The sequence below is a fragment of the Oryza sativa genome, chromosome 2 (genome assembly GCF_034140825.1).
Source record: "Oryza sativa Japonica Group chromosome 2, ASM3414082v1".
Lineage (NCBI taxonomy): Eukaryota > Viridiplantae > Streptophyta > Magnoliopsida > Poales > Poaceae > Oryza > Oryza sativa.
Window position 1 is genome coordinate 28,558,420 of NC_089036.1, and position 15,212 is coordinate 28,573,631.

The following is a 15,212-nucleotide window of genomic DNA, read 5'->3' on the forward strand; positions in this document are numbered from 1 at the left end:
TACACATGTAAACTACGCAGAATAACATGAACAGATCAAATATGCGCAACATATTGAACACGTACCGAGGTGACGAAAAGACCGGCTGCTTGGTCGAAACTTTTCGCAGGTGTCTACGAAGGCACGAAACACGCGAGCGAAGAGGAAGGTGAGCCGTCGCGAACGAACAGGGAGCAGTCGCGCGAAGCGCTTCCCAAAAACCTTATTGCCGCCTTCTCCCGGTGCAGGACGTCAAAGGCAGAGGTTCCGGAGACCTGCTCTCCCGATCGCTGGTGCACGCCGGCGAGCGGGATGGAGTAGTCTACGAGCGACAGCGCAGTACAGAGTAGGAGGCAAACCCTAGATTGATTTTGCGTATATACTGCGTGAAGACGGCGGGTCGGTTTATATAGAGAAGGGTCGCTTGATCAGGGCGCTCGCACGATCTCTACTGCGCGTAACCGAACCGGATAAGTCGCGCATAACTTATCCGGACTCCACGCCGTTTGCACGCACCAGATTTTTCGGAACACATCTGCGCAAGGGTGAGGAGCCAATTTTTCGGACCATTCGACGCGTACGTCGTGCACGCGCGCCGCCTGCCCTGCCAGGCGAGGCGAGCGAGCGCACGCGTGTGTTTCCCCTCTTCTCTCCACCACACATGCTTCAAGCGACTAGGAGGGCATCATCCCTTTTAAGGAGGTCCCCCTCTCCTAGAATAAGCAAGGTGGTACTAAACTCCACATGCATGCCATCCCATGAGGTGGGCTTTTGTGATTTTCCAAAGAATTAATCTTCGAGTGGGCTAAGGCCCATTCATTAATTCCAACACGTATGGTGTGCGTGCGTATCTTGGCTGGCTAAGCTTACACGTACTAGACCGGGTTAGGAGCCGTGTTGCTGGAGAAGTGCCCAATCGTTGAGCGGCATCACCATCGGTAGCGGCAGGACAGGACGAACGATTCAAGCGGTGGTTCCGGCTGCTCTTCACTGGTTGGCAGCTGTTATCTTTTGGGTTCTTCTGTTTCAGGGGCGAAGGCGACACATTCGTAAACTGATCTCAACGTACGTTTCATGGGTTTGGTACTTTTGATTATCTTCTCTTCCGAGGCTCCCCCGAGCATGCATGGGACCTAATGTCTCCCTGTACCTGAGCTGCTCTGTTTTTCCCCGAAAGGAACGGGGCCGAGGAACCTGTCTCTAGCAGCGTAAACACATGACGAAGAAAAAAAAGGCGAAACTATGACCAGTACTAATCTAAAATAAGGATAGTAGGGCCAGTACGAACCGTATGTTAATTGTTGGCCGAATACAAAAGGAAGGTGATTTTCCAGGCCCGGAACAAACTTGTCTCGCTCCAAACGAATAAGTTCATTGGGGGTCCCTCATCTTAACGTCGCGTTCAAATTTCGTCCTCCAACCACAATACTAGATATAACACGTCCCTCAACTTGCAAAACTAGTGTACTATCCGGTTTTGGCTGACATTACGAGTGAACCCCATATGTCATGTCTAGTTCTTCTTCCTCCAACCTTCCCTCGTCCATCTCCTATTCCACGTGAGGTTCTTCTTCGTCATGCCATTCAGGGAGGTCACCATGATGGCGTTGATGCTCAACATCCGCGGTATCATGGAGGTGGCTGCCATCAACAACTTGGGGGATACGATGAAGGCGACGACGGAGCACTACTCTTGGAGGGGGCACGGCACGAACGACCATAAGGCGTTGGCGTACATAACTTGGATGGTATAGTGTGGTAGTGTGATGGTGACGGCGGTTCGACTGAAGCTGCGGAATTGGGTGAATTGGGTGGGAACGAGAGAGGAGAGGGGAGATGGTAATATGCGCTGTTTGAGATATTGGGTACACCGGTTTTGCAAGTTGAGAGACTCGTTATATCCAGTATTACGATTTCAAGGACGACATTTCAAACTCGGAGACAAGATAAGGGATTTAAAATGAACTTATTCCAGCTCCAAATGTACAGAGCGGCCGGGCGTTAGCCCAGATCACCACGAGTCCAGCAGTCCAAATGACATTGGTACTAGTTCGCTACCAGCACCGCTTGCACAGTTGGACACCGGCATCACAAGCCTAAAAAAATACTCCAGATACAGGTAATAGTCAAGCATCACAAAATTCCAATTTCTAAGTAGTGCTTTGCTGCCCACTTGAGTCTTGACCGACCTACATAGATGACAAAATTTCCGGAAAAAAGATACACACGACGATAATAGATAAGAAAAACATATTCTGTGGCAAGCAACCAAAGAGCTTACTAACATACAATCAGAGACCGTAAATGTTTATAACTTTACTCACTGAAGATTTAAAAGACGACGCAGGTTGCACAGGGATCATCGAAATAAAATGGCGAGTCACTACTCACTAATGACTTGTAGCCAGGTGATTCTGCCAAAGCAACCAGTTCCAACCATTCAAAAGTGCACACAGAATTTTCACCGATTTTTTTAATTCTGAGCAAAATAAGAAATATATTTTTTTATGTAAGCACCACAGCCATCTAATTCTATTAATAAGCAGGACGTTCTGATTCAAGAAGCGTCCATCTGTTTGATAGGGACGCTGTCATTTGGCAGCGACTAATTTGGACGCAAGGTTTTTACTGCGTTCCTGGACAGAACTTGGACGCCAAAACTTAACAGCGGCCTCCGCCGAGCAACTGCACGCCCGCAACATAGAAAAGAAATACAGATCTACGCATTGGTTAGTGTCTTTCTTTCTATCCCTAACCTTCCCTTACTGCAGAAGTCATGCCCTAGTCTTATATCAGATGAGATTAGAGTTTAAGCAGAGATCACGAGTAAGATTATTTGCAAGGTATGTTTACTTTTCGTTGTTTGGAATTGATTAGACATTAGTACTAGTCAAGTAGCATATCTCTCCGAGTTCTGGCCAGATGGTTCTTGTAATCTCATCTCACATTTTGTGAATGAGGCTGTAGCTGAGTAATATATCAGTTTTTTCCCCGTAAAAAAAACTAGCAGATCTGTTGTATCATTTTATTCTTCTATCATGGAAAGGTTGCGGCACTGCTAATCGAAAGTATGAGTAAATTACTGCATGAAATGATTATATCATCATTAGCTATGTGCTCCACGTTAGTAGTGCTCTGTGCCATGTATATACTAAATATTCTGATCATGAATAAATCGAATATGGAAATTGATATATATTTTTCTTTTCTTTATTACTATTAGGTCATCAGACCATGATAATTGTTCTTGTATACACTGGAGGTGAAATTGTATATGGAGCGACTGGTGCAGAGTATAGCATTCCACCCAAGATTACTTTTCCTGCTTCCGAAGCTACAACTTTCGAAGATGTAAAGAATGAGATTTATGGAGGGCTAAAATATTCTGAAACTGAATATTCACTTGTTATACAAGGCCGATATGATGTAGGAGCACCAAGTCCACATTTTTTCCAGTTGATCCCATTATATAAGACCAGATCATGGCAAATGATTTTTGACATGACATTAGCACTAAACAGTTGGCGTATGGTGGAATTATATGTTGAGTTCACTCCAACAAATAGTGGATTCAGCCAAAACCACATTGTTAGTGAAATAATAAGAGAAAACCTAGAACCAACTATGGCTACAGTTGCTGAGAATATTGTGTCAGCATCACATCAGTCGCCTAAGCATGGTATATCTCCTAAAATTCATGATGTGAGTAATTCTGCACCAATTGTGGGCTTGTCTTCTGATAATATCATAAATGAAGCGCAAGAAAATTCTCAAGATGATGGCTATGTGGACGAAGAGACAGAACGTGAGGGTGATATGATTGAGGAAGATGAGAGCGATGGCGAAGCCGAAGAGGATGTGAATGATAACACCTATGGTCAGCCTGTGGTCAAATTGATCAAATCGTTGCCACTCGTGGGCAGGTCTGACAAGCACCCTGTAAGTGCCTTCCATGATATATCTGTGCTACAGAATACAACGGCCGATGAGAGATTCTTTGGTTCGAGGAAACATTTTAACAGTCCATTAGCTAAAGGCCGAACTTTTGATTCCAAGGAGCATTTGCAGTTTGCTATTAATGAATTTCACATTAGTACCAATCAAGAAGTAAAGGTTACCACAAGTAACAAGTCAAGACTAAGTATGAAGTGCATAGACAATACTTGCTTGTGGAAGCTATATGGGAAACCAACAAAAATTGGTTCAAGTTGGAAGATACAAACTTGCCCCTATCCTCACACATGTCGAGCTCCCGCTGATCGACTTGATCGTGCACAATTGACATCTGCAGTTATTGCAGATGTTATACGTGATGACTTAAAAGAGAACTTGGAGTTGAGCATAATGAACATACGGCAATTAGTTCGGCAACGGTATAAAAATGTAAAGCCACACTACAACAAGTTATGGCGTGGCCGGGAGTTAGCAATTGCTCAACTTTTTGGAAGTTGGGAAGGATCATATGCATTGCTCACTCCATTATTGGAGGCTATTAAAGCAACTAATCCTGGAACAAGATATCAAATTTTGTCACAACCGATGACTCGTGAAGGGCATCGAGCATTCAAGTGCGTGGCTTGGGCTTTTGGACCTTGTATTGAAGCAGTACCTTATCTTCGACCTGTCATTAATATAGATGCTTCTTTTTTGTCTGGAAGGTACCGAGGTAGGTTGTTGATAGCATGTGGATATGATGCTGAAAACAAATTATTACCTCTTGCATTTGCAATAGTGGAGAAGGAAGACAGTGACAATTGGGGATGGTTCATGAGATGGTTGCGGAAAGAGGTTATTGGTTTTGGTAAATTTGTGTGTGTTATTTCTGATCGCCACAAAGCTATCAAATGGGTGTTCAAGCAGCCACATATTGGATGGAATGAAAGTGCTGGTGAGTGTGTGCATCGATTTTGTTCACAACATATTGCTGAGAATCTTTACAAGCAATGTAAAGATGATGATGTGGTAAAAACTTTTAATTGGGTTGTCAAGAAGAAGAAACCACGTAGATTCAATGAAGGTATGGAAGCTATTTCAAAAACTTGTCCAGATGCAATTGCTTATCTTGGTAAGGTGGGAAAATATCGGCAAGAAGATAAGAATGAGCCGGAAAAATCTAAAAAGGTTTTCCAGTGCATGGATGGTGGACATCGATGGGGGATAATGACAAGTAATGGCTCCGAGTCTCTAAATAATGTGTTCAAGTACTCAAGGAGATTACCAGTCATGGCAATAGTGGAGGAAACATTTAACAAGTGCTTAGAATGGTTTATTGATAGAAGAAGATCTTCTCTTGATCTTGCAAACTCAGGGAAAATGTGGTCTCGACGGGTTGAGAAGTTATTAGTGAAACGAGGGGCCAAGGCCGGATCCATGCATGTTATATCATATGGTGATGAAAGAGGAGAATATGAGGTGAAGGTTGACCGTGAACGAGTTGCATTGCATCAAGGAGATCGTGTTGTGTATGTTCGAAGGGATTTCAAGTATAAGCTAGTTATGCGCAACAATGCTATTCCGACATGTGAGTGCCAAAAGCCCAACCTTACTAGTATTCCTTGTGCTCATGTGCTTGCTGTTTGAAAAGATAGAAACCTTAATGAGAATCAGTTTATCCATCCTTACTACTCTTCTACAACACTCGCAAACACTTGGGCTGGTCAGTTTCACCCATATGGAAATCAATCGGAGTGGCCAACTTATAATGGTCCAATTATTGAGCCTGATGCTAGGTTGATACAGTTGGGTCGACGAAGACATAACCGAATTCCAATGTATATGGATGAAATGCAAGGTCGACGCTTAGGACATCAAGCACGTCGTTCAACCCAAGATAAAAATCAAGCCGGTCTGTCATAATTTAATTATTGTATGATATATCTATGCTTCCTACTAATATAGAATTAACACTGCAGGTGTGCCATCTCACCAACATCAAGGGTGATACAATCCATAGGATGGACTCCGCTGCATCGCCCTAGAAATTTATCTAGCAAATCTACTTCTAGCTTATATTATAAAATTTGGATTTAGTTTTCTGTGAGTAAGGACTTCATTCTCATGTAACAAGCTTGATATTTTTAAAGTTCCCTATTGACAATTAGTTGTTATTTTTGTATCTTGACAAGGACAACACTGCTTGTCTTATTTCGCTCAATGTGATTTGAATGGAAATGGCAGGAGGTTTTTTTTTTTTGATACGTTGAACAGGAAATACAAGATACAGGTTAAACCATATGTATGTAAAAAAATAGATTCTAATTTATAGAACTTACAGATAAACAAAGAAAATCACAAGCTTTGATAAACCAAATAATAACATTGTCTAACAGCAGGAGTAACAAAAAGCTCTTTGCCCTGATCTATGCTCAATGTTTATCCTGAGATTCCAGCACATCAGAATCTGTACCTAAACTAAGGTATCTTGTAAATCCCCTGTTTGAGTACAACCAGTCATCCATCACATCCATGTTTATCTCCTCAGGTTTAATTGGTTTAGGGGTAGAAAATGGTGATGCACTATCATCAGATCGAATGTCATCTACACATAAAGGTAGACCTGACTCGCTTAGCATGCTGCTTAACTTAGCCTCCATATTGATATCCTGGACGTTATTGTAACATGTACAGATAAGAATCTTGCCCATCTTTCTCCATCCTCTACTCATAGCACATTTAATTCTCCACGCAACTTGTTTGATAGAACGTAGAGCCTAAATTAGCATTTTAAGAAAAAAGAAGTGTTATTAAGTGAATTATTGCAAGTAAAAAAGAACAAGTAAAGAAATGTTAGTATACCAATCGGGAGAGAGGTGGACCACTGGGCATGTAACCGGTCCAATCGAAGTTATCCAGTGGATAAGGGATGGGATCCCACAAACCTTGAGCGGACCGAGCATCCAAAAAAACAGTGTACATCCCATACTGTTGAAACCAATGACGATATTGTGGCAAACTTGCCTGGTCAAAATGTTGCTCCTCATCAACCATGCTTTGCCAAATTCTATTGTATTGGTTAACATATTCTGCGTGGAGCTTCCTCCAATCACGTGGTTTCCCTGTATGATTTATTTTATGGAGTTGACGAAGCTTGCTCTCATCATGTGGGGGAGGAGGTGGAATGGTTTGCTTTCTCCCTAGTTGTCTCATCACTCTATCTGGATAATGAAATTCAATGATCCAAAAATGGATGAGAGGTACTCGACTATACCAGAAAGCACGTTCAGCTCTAACTCTTCTTGGCATGGACATCAATAGTCCATTATATGGTTCCCAAGAGACCTCATTGTCTTGAACTTGATCCAGCAAGTTCTGATAAAACGCAACACCCGAGTTATGTGGCAGAGGATAAAGTTCCTGGCCACACCATTTTGCTCCAAATGTAGGACAACTCTCAGGGTCTGGCTCTCCCCAACTAATAGGGTTCCTATCTTGATCCACTGGTCGTCCTGGTCTCAACCGCGACCAACACCAATGCTGCAGAAGCACTAATGGACCAGCCATCTCCAATCTCTCTCGTTCTGCACCGAAGCTTAATTGTCTATATAGCACGGCAAGAGTTGTTGCCCCCCAGTTGTACTCCTTTGGTTTATCAAGATCCTGAAGGAATTGCAGGTACATTGCAGGCACTCCATCTCCTGATGTATCCGGGAAAATCATTGACCCAAGAATATCCAAAATGAATGCCCTAGTGTAATGTTCAATTTGTTCTTTTGTTGCATTTTCTGGCATCTCCTTGAACTGATCTCGTAATTTCTTTAAGCTGATGGAGTAGTTAGAAGATGTCATATTTCCCCCGCTTTCCAAGTCACCGTCCGCCTTTCGCTTTTTTTGCTTCATCACTTGTTTTCCTGGAGTAACTCCTAGTAATGTCTCAATTTCATCAACCCATGGCCCCTCTAACTTGCCTATAATAGGCTCACCTTGAATTGGTAAGCCCCATAGACAACTCACATCTTGTAGGCTAACTGTCATCTCTTCAACTGGTAAGTGAAATGTGTTAGTCTCAGGCCGCCATCTCTCTACTAATGCTCCAATTAGAAATCTATCAACACTCATCCCAACCATCTGGGAAACTTGATAGAATCCAAGTCTCTTCAGTAGTGGTTCACATAAATAATGGTATAGAATGCCCACGTGGTGATACCTGACACTAACACCATCATTAGCCTGCATACGTAGGATACAAATTAGTCCAATCATTTTTTTTGGAAAGGTATATGACAGAAGCTAGCAATAGCTTACATTTTCCCAAACTTTTGAGATTTTGTGCTGGCAATGAGGCATCCATAGTAAGGCACTGATACGTTCTGAAACATTTAGTTCAGTTTGCTGAACTAAAGTTTGATCTCCATCCAGTAAGCCTATCTCCTCATCACTTATTGTAACTAACCGACCTAACCCATCTTGATTAGTCCTCATCTTACTAGTTTGTAGCATACAAAAAATTAAGGAAGCATGTCAAACAACGTACAACTGATTTCTTTTTCAGGAACTTATAAACAAGCATCGTAAGATGATTGATCAAAAGTAAAACTAATTTCTAGATTATTTGCACACTTTTGTTTCCTTATAGTCGCATTGTTATGTTGACAGAACTGGGATAAGCAGATAAACTAGCTTACAAAGCTTGTTAGGAAGCTAGGATGCATGTTGCTATTTGCTAATAACTAATCTGTCATTGTCTTATAAAGATAAGCACAAAAATTAACAACTAATGCTTAATGCAGCAGCACTATAATGTATCACTAAAGAAAGAGAATGCCGCACAACGATTTAGTCTCCAACGAAAAAACCAAAAGAGCTCATCATGTGTAAGACGACTAACCTGATGGCTGAGAGCTAGTCGCGTGGGTGCGTACTTAGAACTGACGACGACGGCAAGCTTGATACCTTAAGGCTCGATCAAGAGAAATAACGGGATGGGTACCGCCGTCGCCACGCCGTTAAGGTTTGTGGCCGCTGGTTTACTCGTGGGTTTTCAGATTGGGGATTTTACGGTGATAGGATGCAGAAGAACAGGGATACTGTTTTCAGAGCCCTTTGGCCCGTGGGCTATGGACGCAATGAGAACATCGCGTCCGTGAGAAGGCCGGACGCTCTAGATCGGTGGCGTCCAATTGTTTTAATGGGACGCTGCGGAATTACGTTGTCCTGCTTACGAATAAAAATCCAATACCTCAGTGTTTACATAAAAAAATATATTTTTTGTTTTGCTCAGATTACCAAAAATTGGGAATTTTCACATCAGTATCCATCTGTTGTGATGTAGTACGTAGAAGAAAAACAGCATGTTGTGATTATTCCGAGCATATTGCAAGCATGAAACCAACTTTTTAGTACCTGAAATAGGTAAATGTACAAAACAAAAACCAAGTTGAAAGCAATGCTTGCTCTAGCGTAAAACTCTGATGCTACTGCAATGCAGGGCACAAAACCTGAGCTGCTAGGTCACCATATCATGAAATAGCATCGAATCCTGAAATTCTCGAGGGACCTACTGAGTCGACAAACCCACGGACTGAAAGTTCAGGAACAGAAACATTTTTCTCCTGAAGTAACTCATGGTCGATGTAAACAACGACGACTGTAATGTCGTCATGGAAGAAGCGCCGCACCCCTTTTTCGACTTTCTTAAGATCAACAAACCTCATTTCTCGCTTCCGTGCAGCTTCTTTCAAAGCTGTGTTTACTAGCCTCTTTGCAATTCCCTACCAAAATTATGGAAATTAGATTTAGCACCTTTCCAAGTAATCAGCCTAGGCATTGCGGGATAGTCCCACAAACAAAGAAAAACAAGCAACGACACATGTAAGTAAAGGTCTGAAGACATACTGCTCGTGGATTTTTGTAGACGATGTCAACAGCTTGTTGGTTTGTTAAGTGCTCCCAAAGACCATCGGATGCAAAAATAACAAATTGATCTTGCAGAGAAAGAACTCTTGTGCAGATAGATGGCTCTGCTGTTAGAACAGGTCGGCGAAGAGGCTCAGAAAGGCGGAAGCGAGTTATGGATGGATCAAGAGCAAATTCACGCCTCTTTAAATATGCATCACCTATAGTCCTTGAAACCTGGTAAGTAATCACAAAATGTGACAATAGTTTTACATCAAGTACCTAGTTTGCATATGCGGAAAATCTTGATAATGTACTGCTCAACATGTTTGGGCCATCATTGGGGAATCTAAATGACACGGCAGTATTTCTTGTTCTCTTACTACCAAAATAAATAACATGATCACCTTCATAATCTCTTGTAAACTACAAGAAACACAAAATCCTTCTAAAGCACAAACTTTAATTTCTATGATTTGTTGCCCTCTACCCCTTTACTTGGCTCCTCTAATGGGTTGTTGTGTAACAAGTGAATATGGTCCAATCATTACCAAATTAATATACAATCACAACCATCCTTGAAACCATATTATAGTTGTAATAGTTACTCAATAACTGTTGCTTACCAACCTGGATTATGCCTTTTATGCGCCAAACGCCATGCTTCAGAACAACAATTTGTGAATCATCGGGATGACGAGAAATAAGTTCCTGCCTCACTTCCTCCTTACAAGCATTATGATCCCTTGTAATTTGCTCAGCAGTAATCTTGTTTGTTCTACCCAAATAGCCAACAACTGCCCTAGAATCACCTAAATTAGCCACATATAGTACCCCTCTCCATATGATACCAACAAGACAACAAGATCCAACTGCAGCTATCATAGGCTTTAAAAACTGCGTTCTCCGAACAAGTGTCAAGAAACCTTCTTCGGTAGCAGAAAATGCCCCTCGAACAACTTCCTCCGATACTGTTTCACTTTCTCGGGCAAGTCCTAGAAAGATAGGAAAGGTTGAGCAGTCATTTTGGTGCACTGAACAATTTCGGTTGAGATATGCTTGCCATTTATTAACGACAAGGATAAGGTCACATCATGCAGTCAGTGGATACACTTACTCAGTAGCATCTCACGTAAATCAAGTCAGTCTGTAAGTAAAAGACAACATTAAGATGTTGAACACGACAAGAAACTACAGTACCTACTAGTAATCTGTTATTGCAAAGGACCAAGAATATTGATAGCTTGTCCAATGATCAGATTCCACTCAGTCACTGGTAAGAGCATTGCGTTGTCCATTGCACTGCTCATGAAACAACAGCATACTCGATGAGTGGAATGTATACCAACAAGAATTGCATCCAGCAAAGAGCAATCAACAAAGGTAACTCCAATGATTCAGAATAATTACAGAACCAAAAAACTAATAAAGGAAATGCTACTGCTCAGTGCATAGCCAACAGGTGCATCATGAAGCAACTAAAGAGTAAAACCACACAAAATTCATTCATCACCACCTACAAGTTGAAACTAAACTAAGCCATGAAGAGTTGCGATTAATGAACTGGAGTGGATTCTATTGCAAGAAGAACAGTATAAGGAAGCGACTACTTACGTATCAGGTGTGCGAAGAGGTGATCAGATATGAAGCGAGCAGCATCGGCACCGCCGTGGCCGTCGTAGACGCCGACGAAGGTGGCGGCGGAGCCCGTCTCGACCTGGCTATGGTCTTCCAACGCCTCGTTGGCCTGCACGACGGCAAAGGAGAACTCACCCGCCGCGTGACGCCCCAGGTCCCGCGACCACAGCAGGCCGTCGGCGACGCCGCCGCCATTATCGCCGCCATCTTCATCCTTCCTCGTACGCGCGTACCTCCGGGCCGGGCCCAAGCACGCGGACGCAATCCTCAACAACCACGAGAACATCCCTCATTTCCCTTCTTTCCCTCCTCTCGAAAGAAGTCGCCTTTGGAACCCCAAAGGACCAAGAACGCCCAAGAACAAACTTGAACACCCTAAGTGACAAAAAGGATTAGGTTTCTGGAGGACTATCCCAAATTTAATTTCTAGAAATCGAAAAATAGAACGATTTGTAGTTCAATTATACCTGTCGTTGCACTTGCACCTCACCAGAAGAATCACAGATTGCAAGTGAAATTAAATCTGGGAATTGGGGGGGGGTTCCGGGGTTAATCACCACCACACATCCCCCGAGACCAGCCGAAAACAAAGAGCAGATTGCCCCAATTTAGTGCAAGAATTGGGCTTATTATGGAATGACTAGCCGAATTATCGGCTAAATTGGTTTTTGACTTTTAGATCGCGAAGCTCGGTCAGCGCGGGGAAGACGAAGAGAAAGCGGGGGACCCGTACTATAGTTTTGAGTGATACCCCTGTCGTTGAGGTTATTTACGAAGATGGCAACCGAAGAAAAGTGCAAAAAAGGTCCCAGGAAAAGGTCCGTGAGACCGTGACCACGACCGGGATGTGTTCTTGCAAAAGGGTTGGGAAGGAACCGGAACAAGCAGCACAGGATTGTTGCGTTGCGCGTCGGCCAAACGCTCGCCGCGACAAGCTACACGTATACGCCGCGACGCGATGGCATAATAAACCTCATCCGTCCACGGCCACGCGCGACCAAAAAAGCGCGGCCGCTGATGTCCACCGACCACCGCTCGCTTCAGCGGCAGCCTCTCGCTGATTACTTCGCGTTCGCGTGATACGGAACGGTGGGTGGTGGAGCTAGTGGTGTGTCGGGAGGCGGATGGGATCCGCGAGCCGAGTCAGATCGCACTATCGCGCGACAGCAAGTTCAATAATACAGCCGACTACTAACTTCAATTCATCTATAGCCAATCTAATAGCTTATTCATACAATAGTTATATACTACACTATTAATATCTGGTCCCACCTGTCATATACACACTGCGTCTTAGAGTCCGTGCTACAGCTGGCTACAAATCTGTAGCCCGCTACTCTTCTCTCTCCTTATTTATCTTTTTAAAATATGTTTGTAGCTAGCTTATAGCCTGCTATTATACCTGCTCTTAATCTGAAGCTTATCTGCAACGGTGATTACTGTGAGCTTTTAGCTCGTGCGAGTCGTGGAAACCACGGGTGAACAGTCACAGGTCGATTTCCGAGATCACTTCGCACTGTGCTAGGCGATTGGAGTACTCCTTTCTGTGAACGTCGACTCGACCTCCTCTTTGTGGGACATGGTTTTTGAGTACTTATCTACGTTTACCGCACGATTGTGTTTGAATTAGGAATTAATCCTTCTCGTGAACAGACGAAGTCGCGCTAGGACTCATCGCATGATCACGTGGTTGCGCTTCAAGCCAATGAATGTAGGTTTGCTAGTAAAATGGATTAGGGTCAACTAAGCTCTCACAGTTTGGGTGAGAGCTTATCAGCTTAAGATGGGCAATCATGCCGTATGGGCCATAGCGCGAGGCCCAGGGAGAACATGAGCAGATTGTGCCCTATGAACCCTTTTCTTGCCTTGCAACGGGGAGAGGGGATCCTTTGGAATAAGTTCATCTAAGGTGCCTTAACTTTGATAACGAATCCGATTTTCGTCCTTCAACCGCAAAACCAGATACAAGGGGTCCCTCAACTATCAAAACCGGTGCAAATTAGGTCCTTCAGCGGTTTCGATGGTGGTTTTGGCTGATGTGGCGTCTACGTGGCTAATTTTGACTTGGTCTTGATCTGACGTGGCGCTTACGTGGCAATTCAATTCGGAAAATAATAACCCCGTGGGATCCATATTTCAGTTTCACACACAATAATAATAATAATAATGGTGGGACCCACATGGGCCCCAGATGTCAGTCTAACTCATCCCCTCCTCTTCTGCTTCATCTCTCTCCTTCTCCCCTCTCTTCATCTCTCTCTTGCGCTGGGTCATTCTGATTCTCCTCTTCCTCATCTTCTCTGTCTTCATCTCTCTCCCCTCTCCTCTCTCTCTTCTCTTCGGTTGACAGGCGGCGGGGAGAGGGCGGTGGCCGGCGGGGAGAAGGGGCGCGACGCGGCGGCTGGCGGGAGGGAAACTAGCGGGGAGAAGGGAACCAGCCCGGCGGCGCCGCCGCGGCCGTGGCTGCGGACGACGTCGACGTCGACCTCAGCATCCTCGGCGGCGGGATGAACGTGTCTCGCCGACCGGCCGACACACGCGCGCATCCTCGGAGGCGGCCGTCCGCGCGGGTGGGTGAGGGGGCCACCTCGCCGGCGGGAGAGGGGAGAGGCGACCAGCCGCGAAGACGACCCCAGCGACGATTACGACCGTGCAGCGCGCGGCGGAGGCCGATCCCGCGAGCAGGAAGCTCTTCATCCACGGCCTCGGCTGGGGCGCCAGAGCCGATGACCTCCGCTCCGCGTTCTCCCGCTTCGACTTCTTTCTCTTCCGCTCCTCTCTTCCGTCGGCTCGCGCTCGGCAAATCCCGCGTGTCGTCCTCCTCCTCCTCCTCCTCCTTAGTCCAACCCTCGTCGTCCAATCTCCGGCTCTTCTCCTAACGACGTCGCGGTGGAGGAGGGCACGGTGCTGTGCATTCCACCGAGGATGCTGCACGGCGCGTCCATGGAGTTGCTTAGTTTGCGTTCTGTTTGGTCTTAATTTTGTTTATGTGCCTAATCATACAAAGGTAGAAGCAATAGCAACTAGTACTAGCTGACTGGAGTATATTTTGCTTCGTCATCATCATTTGCTTGTGGTACGACGGGATTGATGAATGAATGAATGATCATTGTTTTGGGCAAGAAAACACCGTTCCGGCCGGACTGACGAGGAACCCATCGATCCGCTCGCCGCGGCCCATGGAAACCCAACAGGAGATGGCGGCGTTACCTTCGGCCGCCAGCAGCTAACAACGGTGGGTAATGCTCGAGCACATTGACGAACTCGAGGTCGACGATGAGGACTCCAACTACAACTCCTGCTCCGCCGCTGCCGACGACACCGCCAATACCGTGAGTCTATGACGACCTTTTTCACCTCCGACGGCCACGTCATCAGCGTATACTTCCGCCTCAAAGCGCCGCCCGGCGCGTCACGCCTATGCCCCGGCGCGCTGCTCCCTCCTCTCCCGCCGGTGGGAAGGAGCTAGGCGAGCTCCCTGGCCTACCGGCGAGCGCGCACAAGAGAGAGATGGCCGGCGGCCACTCTTCTCCATTTCCGCCGCCGTCGTCGTCGCCGGCCGCAAGAGAGAGATGAAGAGAGGGGAGAAGGAGAGAGAGGAAGCAGAAGAGGAGGGGGTGAGTTAGACTGACATGGCGGGCCCGCGTTGGTCCCACTATTATTGCTATTTTTTTTGTGAAACTGACATGTGGGTCCTATGGGGTTTATTATTTTCTCAGATCGAATTGCCACGTAAGCGCCACATCAGTGCCACGTCAGATTGA

At 45.0% G+C, this 15,212-nt stretch overlaps 2 protein-coding genes across 4 annotated transcripts; both read right to left on the reverse strand.

The window, feature by feature from the left end:
- Window positions 1-6,254: 6,254 nt before the first annotated feature.
- LOC107280126 (protein MAIN-LIKE 1-like) lies at window positions 6,255-8,941 on the reverse strand. The gene is made up of 4 exons (XM_066307223.1): window positions 8,804-8,941; window positions 8,221-8,401; window positions 6,775-8,145; window positions 6,255-6,689 (listed from the first exon to the last, which is right to left on the reverse strand). The coding sequence occupies exons 2-4, from the start codon at window positions 8,395-8,397 to the stop codon at window positions 6,345-6,347; spliced, it is 1,893 nt and encodes a 630-aa protein (XP_066163320.1). The 5' UTR covers window positions 8,398-8,401; window positions 8,804-8,941; the 3' UTR covers window positions 6,255-6,344.
- Window positions 8,942-9,251: 310 nt separating this feature from the next.
- Window positions 9,252-12,222, reverse strand: LOC4330350 (probable protein phosphatase 2C 25). Of its 3 annotated transcripts, XM_066307042.1 has the most exons (6): window positions 11,916-12,048; window positions 11,425-11,823; window positions 10,928-10,957; window positions 10,441-10,805; window positions 9,811-10,047; window positions 9,290-9,686 (listed from the first exon to the last, which is right to left on the reverse strand). In XM_066307042.1, exons 3-6 carry the CDS (start codon window positions 10,935-10,937, stop codon window positions 9,435-9,437), a joined length of 864 nt encoding a protein of 287 aa, XP_066163139.1. In that variant the 5' UTR covers window positions 10,938-10,957; window positions 11,425-11,823; window positions 11,916-12,048; the 3' UTR covers window positions 9,290-9,434. The 3 variants fall into 3 exon arrangements, with proteins under 3 accessions (NP_001403762.1, XP_066163139.1, XP_066163138.1); NM_001416833.1 differs by lacking the exon at window positions 10,928-10,957 and having other exon boundaries at window positions 9,252-9,686; window positions 11,916-12,222; XM_066307041.1 differs by lacking the exon at window positions 10,928-10,957 and having other exon boundaries at window positions 11,425-11,813.
- Window positions 12,223-15,212: the final 2,990 nt, after the last annotated feature.

Coding starts and splice junctions, on each gene's coding strand:
- LOC107280126 (XM_066307223.1), bottom strand. CDS start 8,397: ATGAGGACTAATCAAGATGGGTTAGGTCGGTTAGTTACAATAAGTGAT. Junction 8,146..8,220: donor TCTCAAAAGTTTGGGAAAAT/GTAAGCTATTGC, acceptor CTACGTATGCAG/GCTAATGATGGTGTTAGTGT. Junction 6,690..6,774: donor GTCCACCTCTCTCCCGATTG/GTATACTAACAT, acceptor ATGCTAATTTAG/GCTCTACGTTCTATCAAACA.
- LOC4330350 (NM_001416833.1), bottom strand. CDS start 11,734: ATGTTCTCGTGGTTGTTGAGGATTGCGTCCGCGTGCTTGGGCCCGGCC. Junction 10,806..11,424: donor CCTCTTCGCACACCTGATAC/GTAAGTAGTCGC, acceptor CTATCTTTCTAG/GACTTGCCCGAGAAAGTGAA. Junction 10,048..10,440: donor GCATAAAAGGCATAATCCAG/GTTGGTAAGCAA, acceptor ATTACTTACCAG/GTTTCAAGGACTATAGGTGA.